The sequence below is a fragment of the Drosophila santomea genome, chromosome 2L (genome assembly GCF_016746245.2).
Source record: "Drosophila santomea strain STO CAGO 1482 chromosome 2L, Prin_Dsan_1.1, whole genome shotgun sequence".
Lineage (NCBI taxonomy): Eukaryota > Metazoa > Arthropoda > Insecta > Diptera > Drosophilidae > Drosophila > Drosophila santomea.
Genome location: NC_053016.2, coordinates 6859337 through 6873399, shown reverse-complemented (window position 1 = coordinate 6873399; position 14063 = coordinate 6859337). Strand labels below are relative to the sequence as shown.

General features: G+C 47.0%; 1 protein-coding gene across 1 annotated transcript; it reads left to right on the top strand.

The window, feature by feature from the left end:
- The first annotated feature begins 4795 nt into the window (after positions 1 to 4795).
- Positions 4796 to 10485, top strand: LOC120457186. Its single transcript, XM_039644531.2, has 2 exons — positions 4796 to 6809; positions 6886 to 10485. Exons 1-2 carry the CDS (start codon positions 4929 to 4931, stop codon positions 10318 to 10320), a joined length of 5316 nt encoding a protein of 1771 aa, XP_039500465.1. The 5' UTR covers positions 4796 to 4928; the 3' UTR covers positions 10321 to 10485.
- The last annotated feature ends 3578 nt before the right edge of the window (positions 10486 to 14063 follow it).

Genomic DNA, 14063 nt, shown 5'->3' with positions numbered 1-14063 from the left:
ACACCAAACCAAACGACCAGCCCCTATCGTCATTCAGTTTCACCCGCACCACGTTAAAAATTGCACACAACCTCGAAATGGGACACAATAAAAATAAGAGAAGAGTCAGCGGACAAAGCGTTCGGTGAAACAAAATATTACAAAACCAGAAAGAACGCCAAAGTCCAGTGACTCGACTATCCGATACCCGTTGCTCAGCTACAGCAAGTGCAAAAGCAGCAGTAAGCTACAGTTTTCCAGATATTTTCACATAGATTTGGTAAGCGAAACAAAATCCTAAAAGTGAGTTAGGAAAATGATTGATGGGGTACGCCTTTTCACAGTTTTATTCAATGTATGATTACTTATATACATTCTATGGGTACTTCAATGCATTAAGAGTTAACGAACGAAGCCGCAATTTGATTAGTTCCTAGGAATCGGAGCACAGACAAAGAAAACCGCCATTGTCCAGAGCCGCAAATTGGCAAACACCTATTCCAAGAAGCAATTTCAATTTAATTATGTTTAATGGAACTGGAACTGGAAATGTCTCCTCCACCTAACTCTCTCTAACTTCTGTGCGAAACTATGGCAATCGTTGCAGAAGTAAAGAACGCTCGGCGGTGTGACGTAGTCCATAAATATGAAAATGTAAATATCATAAAATAAAAAACCCGCAATTCCAGCACATTTCAAACTTTCTAAGGCATGGGAAGAAGTCATCACCACACGGGGCTCGACCAACCAGAGGTTGGCTGACAGGATGGTGCCAGAATATAAATATATACATATATATATATGTACATATATATGCCAGTCCAGGACTCTTGTCGTGACTGACGCTGAGTGCAAGCTGTTTAGCTTTCATGTGACAAAGTAAATTTCAATATATTGAAATTGTTATTTAAGTAGAGTGCACGTGGAGCCCACAAGGGCGATGTGGCTGATGGCTGATGTAGAATGGAGGGGAAGCTAAGTTTCTGTAAACGGGAGCCCCTCAATTTTGTTGTCCTTGCATTTATGGGGCGGCCACGACGGCCAGCTGTTGTCTGCTCCCCTTTGCTTCTTGTAAATAGTGTCATAAATAAATTGCCGTGATTTGTGCGCCAGCCCCATAGATAGGTAGCTATTGCCATAGACCCTTACCCCTGGCATAAAGGAAGTTGGAAAATGACAGCGCCAGCAACAAAGTCATGATAGTAAATGGCATTTTAAAATGCAACCCAAGCGTTTTTCCACCCAGTGTAGTACTACTGCTGCTAGCCAAACAAAACCAATAGGGCTGCCCGCAACTGTGTAAAAACTGGAAAATCGAGCCGAGTTGGGGGGAGTTGGAGCGCAGATGGCGGTAAAAAGCTGGTGATACGATTTAATTGCAAATAAAGTAATTTTTAATTGAATGTCCGCCAAAGTTGATGGAAAAACGTTTTGGCCAACTGTATGCACACAGGCGAGCCCTTATAGGGTTTTTCAGCGGAACGATTTCAAGATTCAATTGAATGGAGTACCTAGGGAGTGAAAAACACTTTGAAATATATTGTCTAAAAATCAAATAAAATTCGTTCTAAGGTATGAAAGATCTTAAGCTAAATGAAGGCTCACTACAGCTACATAATTTAAACATTTCGATTTATTTGATCAATAATTCAGTGCAACCGCAGAAGCCAGTGCAACGTATCTGTTTACCTTATTTCTCGAGGATTTTTTCCGCGCTGCCACTTTAACCAACTTCTTTTTGTAGCCAGTTGGCTTATATTTCAGTGCGCTTATTTGCAATCATCGATTTAATTGCAAATTAATGGCTTCATCATTGGCATGCGCATGGCGGTTATTCAGCACAGACCCACCCTCCAACGGGATGACCCCAATATGCTCCTCCGAAAAATGATGCCCAACAACGAAACCCAGTTACCGACCCACTGTGACCACCACACCAGCGTGGCTGAGTCCTCCAATCCTCCGGCAAGTCATCAGGCAAATCGCGAGCATCTGCCGTTTATTTTTACATTTCACGCTCGCTGCTGCGCTGCATTACTTTGTAATTAATGCGGCAAATGGTTTGTTTGCATATTGATTACAGCTGCAAAAAGCCAAGCGCAGGTCAGTCATTTAAAAGCATTTGTGCTTTCCATCCTGCCCATTTCCATCCTGCGTGCCGTACCGTGTCCTTTTTCATTATCTGCCCTCAGTAAGTAAGGAACCATCGAAATGCTGTACTATCTGCCATCAATTGTTTGGAAACCATCGAAAGTGATTTCGAAAATTGCGAAACTTACGCAGATTATTTATATGGATCAGGAATCAGGGATCAGGATACCCCGTTGTGGTTGGCTAATCCCAGTTGTTGACTTTTACGGTCTGACCTCAGTTGATCACATTTTTGATGACGAGAATGAAGCTCCTTTGTGCATCTTAGTTCAAATTGATAGACTTGCCGACAGTTGGCCATAAACCAATGTAATGCTGAAAGAAATTGCCCAGTGCGAGCAGTGGAAAATCTATGGGTAATGCAATTTGCAGCGTCAATTGCATTCGTCTACTGGCCACACATAGCGAAGAAAGCCCGCAGGACATAGACATGGGACAAAGGACATAGTTCCTAGAGCCTTCTGTGAATTGACGAACGAACAGAAAGCTTTCTGTGCCGTATGTGTGAAACAATTTATAAGAAAAGTTACCCCATAAATTCAAAAAGCAAAGGATAGTAACCGACTGTGGAATACCGATATGCATTTTAAATATACTTCTTTCGGAAATTAAGATTCAACTTGCAGATTTTGGTTAAGCCTAAAATATAGTAATGCTGTTTTGAGATTACAACCATTTTCGGCATGCAAAAAAGAAACATTTGGGGGAGTGCATTCATAAGAACATCATCCTTACAGCTCCCACAAACGTCTTTCCCCCAAGATGGCAAATTTTACTGCTCAAAGGAAGTCAGTGAAACCTAATACTCAGGAAAATGGGTCTCCAAGGAGTATATCCTTCAGCCTCGTCTTCATTTCCATCATCCAAGTCTATTTTATCTGTTTTCCACCGTGGCTACCGAAGTTTCAGGCGACGTCGGTTTTGAGTTACTCAAAGAAAATGAAATGTTACAAGAAAAGTGAGTTTTAGCAGACAAATTGAAAAAAAAAAATGGATGTCGAAAAGAAACTCACACGAAAGGTAGCGGCGTGAATCGAATCGTATGCCTTGCATGTTTGTCACCAAAATGAAAGAAAGTTAATTTAATTTGAAATCTCGAATGCTCGACTGGCAACTTGGCTGAGTATTCAGCCGAAGGCTAAAAAGCTAATAAACGCGTTGCCATTACCACCCAGGTGAAAATAAGGCTGATTTTGGGGTCTTGTGTTACAGGTAGAATCCCTCCCATTGTAAACAGGAATAGTGAGCCTGAAAGTAGCGAAATATGTTCTGAAAAAAAATATATTATTTAATAAAACCATACTGCCCATCATCTGTCAGAGAATAAGTAAGAAACTCGTTTAGTTGCTGTACAAATCAGATAAAAACCATCGACAGAATCCGAAAATGATTTTAATATAATTAAAACTAATGAGAAACTTAGCAATGGAGATTTCCAATATTCTGCCATTCAAGCCATAGTTGGAATTATACATATCATTCTCATGTACAATTAATACTCCTATAATATTTTTTGCAATGGTACAAATTATTAAACGTGCAAAACAACAAGACTACCCCAACTTTCTATATTACACATATTTTATTGCAATTTATAAAACTGGCATTAAACAATGTACTCATGCACACATCTGCATATTTGTATTTGAATGACCTTGTGTGTGTGTCGGCTTGTTAACGTAATTAAATTTAACCAAAAATGCGTTTATCAGTTGTTCGAGTGCTTACTGTACTTGAAGCTTAAAGTCAATTAATATTCAATTGAAATTTCCGATACTTTCTGTCGAATACTAAGTGCTGTTGTAAATTAGCCAGAGACAAAACACTAATTGAATTAAGCGGATTTGCAAATTTATTGAACATGATTACAGCAATTGCACTTTGCCTGGGTACTTAATTTTCCACTTAATCACTATTAGATGTGCACAGATTTCTATACCTATTAGCTAATTTCTATAATACATCATTTTAGACATCATATATATGATCAGGTAAATCATATGTATTAATCAGAATTCGAAATCTGTATTTATCGAGAAATAGTTCAACTCATTTCTTATCAAATATAAAGAATTACTTATGTAATATTGTGTTGGTTCTTATTGTGTTGAAAATTAATTACTTTTTAGAGTGCATACATTTTAAATAATTCATTATTTTCCGAATGCACATATGTACATACGTGGAGTGGGCAGTTGTATAACCAGCAAGCGCAATAAGAAAAATTCCAGTTTTTAATTAAATTTGTACGGAAGTGAAGCCGTATTAAACGGAAATGTTGAACGGTTTGAATTCAGACCCGGCCACCACCTCGTCATCATCATCGTCAGTGCCATTAATATCAGAATCATCGCCAACCTTCATTCTCGCAACATCCGTGCCTTTGTGGTGCCTGTCAGGTTGATTTTTGCGCGCTCGATTCAATTTTCACTTAATTCAATTTAATGGAGGCGGTGGCGAAATACCTACTGGAATTCAAATCCGTTCAAAAAGCGAACTTCTGAAAATGCGAGAAAGAGCTGCAGGAAAATGTCGCATATGTCAGAAAGACTACATTGTTCGCCTCAACCCGTTAAGCAATTTATTTTCATTTTCTGCTTACACCTACTTATAAGCCTGTTAGCTTCACAACAGTTGTTTAGCTTATTGTTATAGCACAACTGGGGAGCTTTGGCTCTAAAAGTCATCGAACTACGTCCAGTTCACAGATGTGAGAACTAAAAGCAAGCCCAAACCTAAAAGCAAGGATACGCCAGTTTATATTTTTCAGTTGGATACTGGGCAATCAGGAAACCATTATGACGTCGATGCTACACCATAACGTGGCGGCCAAGAACTACCGGATGGAGACGGTGAATCGCACCATAAACATGCGTGCCCGTGCCAAAAAGGAAAGGGAATTGAAATCGATCCAAGCCAAAGTAGAATCTACAAAGATCAAAGCTAAACCGGAGCCGAAAGGCGAAGATACCGGCAAGCGGCAGTGTCCACCGCGTAAGCATCCGGAGCGCAAGACGCGGGAGGAGCGGACCATCGAGAAGTTCCGCAACATCGACTTCTTCGGGCAGCGGGACTCGAACAACATACTGACCGTCCAGAATCTGGAGTTTCCCGACGTCAACGTCAAGCGCACCGAGCTGCACAAGCGCGACGAGTGCGGCAAGAGCGTCATCCGGGCCAGAGGACGCGACTTCGCCAGCTCGAGCAACTCCCACTTCCGGGACGGCATCGAGACGGTCAAGATACGCAAGGGTGTCTGCTCCACCACGACCACCGCCCAAAAGACCCAGAGCGACAGTTGGCCCAACGGCGCTTTGGCGCGGGAGTCTTCCCATGGAGAACCCGATTCCGACGAGCTGGTTGACTCCGTGCACACGCCCTCCACGCGACCGCCCCATTTTAAGGGCGAGGAGTGGCGACGACCGTGCCCGGCCAGCTTTGTGGCCGGAGCACCGAGGCCGCGTATTGGCAAGTGTCCCAAGGACTATGAGCAGCTGGCCAAGCTGACGCCCGCCCGGCAGAAGTTCTTTCTCACCCAGGATCCGCGCAAGACCCACTGCCTGGTCAATCCGGTGGCGTTGCGCCACAAGCCGCTCACGAAGGAGCAGGAGTTCAGCCTGATCAGCAAGCTGGTCAAGCACGGCGACAATCTGTGCGCCAGCTCCGCATCGGAGACATCCGACACGCACATCTGCGAGGTGATCGATCTGCAGAATCCGCTGCGACTGGACTTTCATGGCATGGACTACAAGACGACGTACGAGCAGGACGAGATCGAGCAACAGAATGCGCTCACCTTCTGGCGCGTCCAGCGCTACATGGCGCGGCGCAAGGCGAAGAAGAACACCAAGGTGAATGTGGAGGCCGAGTTGAAGGAGGAGCGCCTGGCAGTGCCGCTGCGCTTCAATACGACCATCAAGGACACGCCGGTAGAGACGCCATCGCCGCCACCGTCGCCACGACTGGTGCACCTGTATCGCAGTCCGGACAAGCCGGCCAACAAGCTGAAGATCGAGGAGGAGCGCCGGCGCCGGGCCGCCCGCTACAAGGACATCTATCTGCGGAACAAGCAGCGCGAGGAGGAGCAGCTGCAGGAGCGACGCAAGCAGGAGGCGGCCATCAAGGAGATCGAGGGTCGCACCGTCGCCGAGGCCGATCTGCGCGCCGATGTGGCCGTCATCGATGACGCCATTGAGCGCAGCTTCCGCAAGCACGTGGAGCTGAAGCCGATCATCCGGAAACGCAAGGTCTTCCCCAAGACGCTCACCGAAACGGAGCGTCTGAAGGCCATCATGCATCGCGAGGATTGTGTGCGGCGGGACAAGGCCAGGGTCACCCAGCAGTTCTATCTGGAGCGCACTGGCAAGCACAAGTACATGCCGGATGCGGAGCAGCAGCTGGCCTGCGACGAGAGCATCGAGGGCAGCGTCGGTTCCACGCCCAGCGAGCAGAGCAGCGATGATGAGGACTACCTGCAGGTGGGCAAGATCGGCGACAAGTTCCAGCTGCGTGGCTTCCACTTCAAGCACGGCGACGGGCTGCGCGGCAAGCTCCATCGCCACCAAATCATGCAGGGCCAGCGGACGGTTAAGGGTTGCCTCACGCGCGAGGATTGGCTCAACCAGCTGGTGCCGCACAAGGAGCCCATCAAGCTGGACGTGGAGCGCGGCATCATCAAGGTGGGTAACGCTACAGGATTTACTCATTCTTCATTCATTTGCTTATCCGCACATTGTCAATCCTCGCTTTTTACAGGTTCTTGACCCGGACGACCCGAACCTGGACCTCTTCCCGCCGGAACCCTTGCTGGTGCGAAGGCGGGAACGTCAGAGCGCGGTCCGGGAATTCGTGAATCAGAAGCTCGGACTCCACTACCATCGACGGCTGCGCAAGAACTTGAAAATCGTCAAACCGAAGCCGGCGTATAACGTGAAGAAGTTTAATCTCATCCGGTACGTGTTTCCCGAGAAGGTGCTTGTGCCGGACGATCGCGTTCCGGTGGAGGAAATGGAGGTGCTCGACGCCACCAAGGTGAACACCACGCTGGAGTACCTGGATATGAAGCAGCAGTTGGCCAAGTCCAAGCGCCAAAAGAAGAAACTCGCCCGGATGCAGTTGCTCGGCCTGCCGTGCATCGAGAAGGAACAGCTGAGAGCGGTAGATCCTTGTCTGGAGGTGGAGGAGGAACTGGACGTGGACTGGGTGCCAACTCCAGAGCCTCCATACAATGAGGGCGAGGGACAGCCGCGTCAGGAGGGCGGATGTGACCGACCACCAAAGGGGCATTCGCAATCCACTCAATTCCTGGTCCCAGGATATGCTCGCAATGTCGAAAACTCTGTCAGTTCCGGCATACAACGCGCCACTTCTGGCCAGGATGCCACCGCCATGGGTCGTTTTGCTGCCGGCAAGGAGTCGCAGCCGGCACGATGGCGGGGAAATATGCCTGCACCCAAGGAGCGGGAGAAGACCTTAACGATTCATCCGCGACGGAAACGCGATTACGCCGCCGAGCGAGTTCCGTCGGCGATTTTCAACGAGGTGCTGCAGAACTCTGCGCTGCCGCTCCTGGAGCAACCGGAACCGGAGAAGCTACGCTTCGCCAATGTGCGCACCAAAAAGCGTCCATACACGGACATTTTCGAGGCCAGACATCACCACGACCACTGGGCGCCCACCCAGGTGAAGAACGTTCACGTGCAGTATCAGCCAAAGACCGTAATGCCAGAGATTACCAAGGTGGAGAAGAAGGTGCGGCAGCCGGTGGTGAAATTTGCACGGGCCAAGCCGCCCAGCAGCAAGTACGTCAACATGGACTTGACCATGCCCAGCTATGACTTCAACAAGATGATATCGGAGCACCTGGCCGCCACCCGGACCGACAACAAGGAGGCTGCCGGCGAAAAGGTGCTCGACCTTTGCCAGCCATACGATTTCGTCTTTCACTCCCGGGATCCCGAGGAGCTGGCCAAGCTGGACTTTCCCGGTCGCAAGCAGTATCTGGATTTGCTGCGCGAGACGCGCGAGGCCATTTACGAGACCAAGGACATTGAGCCCGGCGAGGAGCGCCTGCTGGTGGATCGCAAGGCGGTTGTCGCTGAGCTCGAGGAGGATCTGAAGAGCATCGAGAACTGTCTCAGCTCGTTGACCAGCTCCGAATGCACCGATCTGTCGAACGACAGCGGTAGCTACATGGTCATCGAGGACAAGACCAAGCTGCCCCTGGACTACATCCGAAAGCCACTGGTGCCCTTCGAGGAGATGCGGCGTGCACGTTTCCACGCGGCGGTGATTGACGTGAATGCCGAGGAGGAGGATCCCTATCGCATGCTGCCCTTTTCGGGGCAGCACAAGGAGCAGGCCGATATGCTGGGGCCCAAGGACACCTTTTTCACCTTCAGCACCCGGCTGCGAAACAGCCTGCGCCTGCGGCTGGAAGTCGAAGTGCCGGATGTGCGCAAAACGCTGCTCGGTCCCGGAAGCCGCAAGTACTACGGAGCGGTGATCACCGACCTGGACGAGAACTACATTGAGGAGATGAAAAGTCGCGCCACCATCAAGTCGTTCAAGTTCAAGACCAGCATACAGCTGCTCAAGGACGCGATGCGGCTGAAGTACGAGTCCTTGCTGATCCAGGGCCAGATGGTGCGCACCAAGATCTATGACCGCATGAATGAGCGCCACTGGGTGGAGATGAAGAACACCAAGAACCTGTACGAGGCACTCTTCGCCAAGTGGAAGAAGAAGGAGTACAACGCCGCCATGACGATGGTATACCAGGTGAAGTCCTACTACGAGACCACCGACAAGCTCAAGCAGGAGTACCGCGACCTGGAGCGCGAGCTAATGATGCTCAACATGGATATTGTGTTCATCGAGGGCCACTGGATCCGCTGCATCATGCTGCAGAACTTCCACTACCTGATGGGCGACCAGGACTGGCGGGCCGAGCACGATTGGATCCACCTGGTGCCCAAAGGAACGCGCAAGAGCAGTGCCAGGAGCGAGGCCGACGACGAGCAGGCGGCTACGGAGGAGGTGAATGAGGAGGACCTGGAACTGGAGCCGTATGACGTGTCCATTGCGAAACGCGGCATTGTCAACATTCGGGTTCGCGACAAAGACGATGCCTGGGCCATCCGCGCCTTCTACTACGATGTCTACATGCAAAAGATCCACCCAATCCTGCAGGTCTTCCCCGACGCCGAGTCCTTTCTGCAGGGCCTCGATAGTCTCAAGAACAAGACATTCATGCTGCTCCTGGAGATGCACTTCACGTTGTCCATTCACACCGAGCTGCAGGGTCGACTGGAGACCTTTGTCGACTGGTGCACCAAGGATCTGAAGGAGAAACAGGAGTACGTTGCCCGCAAATCGGCCAAGAAGTTCTTCATGGAGGACCGTGCACGCGAGATGGAGCAGCGCGTCCATCAGTACCTTGGCCGGCCCATCGAGGAGACGATAGCGGACGAGGACTTCAACAAGCACCGCGCCGTGCTGGCCGAGGTGTGGCGCCGCGTGATTCCGGACTCGGTGCGCGGCACCAGCGATGTGCTGCCCAGCGCCGCTGACATGGTGGCCGCCATCAGCGACGTGGTCATGGAGATACTCTCGAAGTTCGAGCACATGGACATCGAGAAGGTGCGGTCCGTGGAAGCCACGCTGCGCAAGCGACGCCGCTACAGGGAGAAGCTCTCCTACCAGGCCTACCAGGTGGAGCGCCGCATCGACATGGAGATGAAGAAGGTGCGCCGCAACCTGGAGCCGCCCTACCAGAAGCCCAAGCGCGAGGGTCGTCTGCCAAGGCTCTACCTCAAGAAGAAGATCATTCCCGAGGAGAAGGAGGTGCTGGTGATATCCGAGAACACCAAGAACTTTGTGCGTGCCTTTCGCGAGGATGGCTACACCGGTGACCAGATCACCCACACCTCCCTGCTCACCGTGGACAACATGCAGGAGCAGATCGTGCCCTTCTACTTCGATCACTTCCTCAAACTCAACGGCTACACGCCCAACTACAACTTCAGGACCAACGTGGATATGCGAGATGGGCCCGAGTTCAATCGCCTCAAGGTGCGCGAGGTCATCCCAGATGTCCTGGCCAGGCTGGAGACTTGGGAGACGATGCACAAGAAGATCATGGAGGAGAACATCCAGCGGAATCCCAAGATGTACGAGAACGTGATTTAGCAACAGCATATCTTAGTTTCTAACTCATTCATTAGATTAAATTTCAAGTTCACTATCCAAATCGTTCGGGCTATTTTCTTATGAACAGGACATATTCCGACCTACAGAAGCTTACAGAACAACAAATTCCAGAAATTGTATAAGAATAAACCGCATAGAACTGACGATGTTTTGTGTATTGCAATTCCACCTGGAAGTTGTAAGTTTTCCAGCTAAATGTGAAACTTTCCCAGCAGAGCTTTCACTGCCGATGCAGCTGACGGTTTTCCGAGCACTGCCATAGTCAGTCCCTCCTTTATATCCTTACACATTTTTTTGCTGGCCCGTCGTCCTTCGTCCTTCGTCATTCTGTTTGTTTGGCTGGGCAACAGCTGCGGCGGTAATTTTAATTTTTTACCTGACGTCTTACTTCATTGCCACTTGCACAGACTTCTTCTCGTCCCCGGCATAAATCTTGCATAGCTTTTGTACTATATTTGCACATAAATCACACAAGTTTCGTGGCAGAGCATTTTCTTTGCCGGAAAACACGGAAAAACGGGACAACGGGACAGCCATTCAATGTATTTCCATTGCAGCGAAACTACTGGCAAGTTTGAAAGACTGAAAGCATTAACTTAAATAGCCCTTGTATATTTTGCCACACTGAACTCCATTGCAGATGGGTATGTAAACCTACATTGTGATCAATCGTCTTCGAACAATTTTTAAGCTAAACTCGTGCACAGGGAAATCAAAGTCCTTGCCAGCATCTTAACTCATGTCCTCCACACAGCGTTACACAATTTCCATTAGCAGCTAATGAAGCATTAAAAAGCGAGAAAAAATCCAAGAAAAGCGAAGCCAACACGAAATACTTAACGCCATATTTTGAGGGAGTGCAAAAAGCACATCGGCGAAGTGAGTCGGGAAAATAAAATAAAATAAAATAAAATAAAATGCGAGCTGAATAGAATAAAGAAAAGAAAGCACTGTGGAGCATTCGTCTGTATGCTGGAATGGCTGGCTGGGCTGATGGCCCAAATCCCAATAGATGTTTCGGTGGAGTGGATGGTGGGGGCATCAAAGTGAAATCGGCGAAATATAAAAGCATCACGAATTAAATACCTTTTAGCAATTAATCTGCTTAGCTAATGGACGTTTCCACTGCAGACTGTGACGACATTGGTGGGCGCAGGGAGGAGGAGCTGGGGAGGATTTACATTAGGCTTATGGCAGGCTGACCAGTCAGTGGAACTCCATTGAATCGCTTCTCTATTCGCCGCCCATCCGTTTCAATTCATTCAATAAACGCGCTAAGGCCGCCATTGATGCGAACTGAATCCCATGGATACTACTCCAGCTATCTGCACTTGTAAGATTGCTTTTTGGCCATTGAACTTGCCTAGGAAAGTAATCGCGATAGTTGCTCTTTTTAATTGACGCCGCCAGTTAATTTTTAATGCCACTTTGGGCTTCACGTTTGATGCCAGTTCAATGAGGTCACTCTATTTTAATGCGATTGTCCTGTAAGGATAAGAGACTACGAAGTGTCTAATTTATCCTCTACAAGTGCAAACTAGCAATTTGCTATATTTTGAAACCAAGTTAATTGATCTTTAGTTAAAAAAGTGACATATTTAACTTATAAGCTATTAGTTTGGAGTCAGGGAACTCGTTCTTTATCAAGTTACCAAACTTATTATCTGAGTAACGGGTATCTGATAGTTGTGACGTTGAATTATACCAATTCTTCTTTGGAATGTTTGAGTCTTTTCCCTAAGCGTACTTTACTTACTGTTAATATGTACTTGGAAATATTTTCTAATGTTTTTTAATTGCATTAAACAGCTAAAGCTTGACTGTAATATGTACTTTTTGATTAATATGGGGCACCATTTTGGGAGGATACAGGTTTTTTGGCTCCCCCAATTACACAATTCGCTGTTCGCTCAATTTGTTGGTGAGGCCAAACACTTCATAATCCCAAAAAAATGAAAAAGGACTCAAATGGGAAATTTTATGCAAACTTTTGCCGGCCAAATTAATTGAAACTTTATTTGGATTATGAAATTAGCACACGCCCAGTAAGTTCAACCAGTATTAAGCGCTTTTTAATTAGGTTTCTCTTTTTTTTCAGCTGGGCTTCGAAGGGGCTGGTGGTGTGGCCTTTGAAGTGGTCACTTTAATGAGTGGGTGGGTGGGTGGAGTGTATTGCACTCCGCCCAGTGGGTGGAATGGGGGAGAAGTACTTCATAACTGTGTGTTAAATGTTAGACCAGAAAATAAAATGGAGCAAATGCAATTAAACTTTGAGTTGAAGGAAATGGTGAGGCAATAACGAAATGGAAATCACATGAAATGCCCATTCGAGGCAGTCAACCGAAAAATGTAAATGAAAATTGACAGGAGGGCAACAAAGTTTCCTTGGCATAACGAAAATCACTCATGAAATTTGATTGACTGCATCAATGAGTGAGTGACTTTAATCACTGACAGATGAACCGACTCTCACAGGGAAAAATTTCGTTTTTCCTGCGGAAACCTTCTGCGTCCTGCGTCCTGACAATCCAAAATCAACTTTTCGCAAAGCCGAGAGGATCCCGCCAGCCCCACTCTGCCGTTCTGGGGCTCATGAAAATTGACAATCAAATTGCAAATAGCTTTATCTTGTAGTTTGTTTATTTATTTATATCATTTCGTTCACTTTCTGTGCACGGCAGGAAACAATGAGCAGGAAGGGGAGGGGAAATGGAGTTTGGGGCGGGAAAACTCCGTCCCGCTCTCACGGCCCCAATGTGGCAAGTGGCCACCATTCAGCCAGGATGTGTCCGTGGGTGTGTGATTGCCTGTCCTTTTTGGCCTGTTATCCTTGGCTTATGTTTTCAATTAAATTTCCATACAATTTTCATGACATGATGAACTACCTAGGGCCAGCAGCAGATCCAGCGCCAGGACTCAGCTCGACTTTCCTCTCAGCTGTGACTGACTGGACTATTGTGCCCTCGTGTGCGTGTGTGTATGTCACTCAATTTATTTAATAACAAACGCACAGGACACACACCATATATATACATATATATGTATACATATATAAATGTGCATATATACGCAGTGAGTCACACGCTGTATGTTACATCAGAGCAGCGGCAATCCAGCTCCTGTTCCATCACACAAATCTCTGTGGAAGTTTCTGAATAAATCAAGCGCCAAATATTTTATTTCATTTTATTTCCACTTTCATAAAATAGACGAAAAGAACAGGAAATGCGCAACACATCGCAGCTCCGAATGGTGGGGTGTTATACCAAGTCTGGAACAAAGTCGGAAACCAATTTGTGTATCAGCCATTGAACATGGCAATCGTGGCTCAGCGTTCTTAAATCGTCAATTATAACACCTTGAATTACAAAAGCCATATCGTAGTTTAGTAGCTTTTCGCAGTTTAAGATGCCATTTTCTTCGTATTGAGCTTTGGCGAGAACTGTTTGATTAGAATGTCAATTATTTATATAATATTTCAATCTGTATGTTTTGAATTATAAATAAATTATATAATTTAACAGGATTATCCTTTCTCGTCTTCAAAACAGTTGAAGGCTTCTGTGACACTTCTGCATGCAATGGTTCTTCTTTCAAATAATAAAAACTATATAATTTTAAGCTCAAAATATTTTTTTTTAATTCCCATGAAAGAGCGCCAAGCCTTTATCAATAAATATTAAAGTTGATTTGATTTAATGGCGAAAATGGCAGACAAAAAA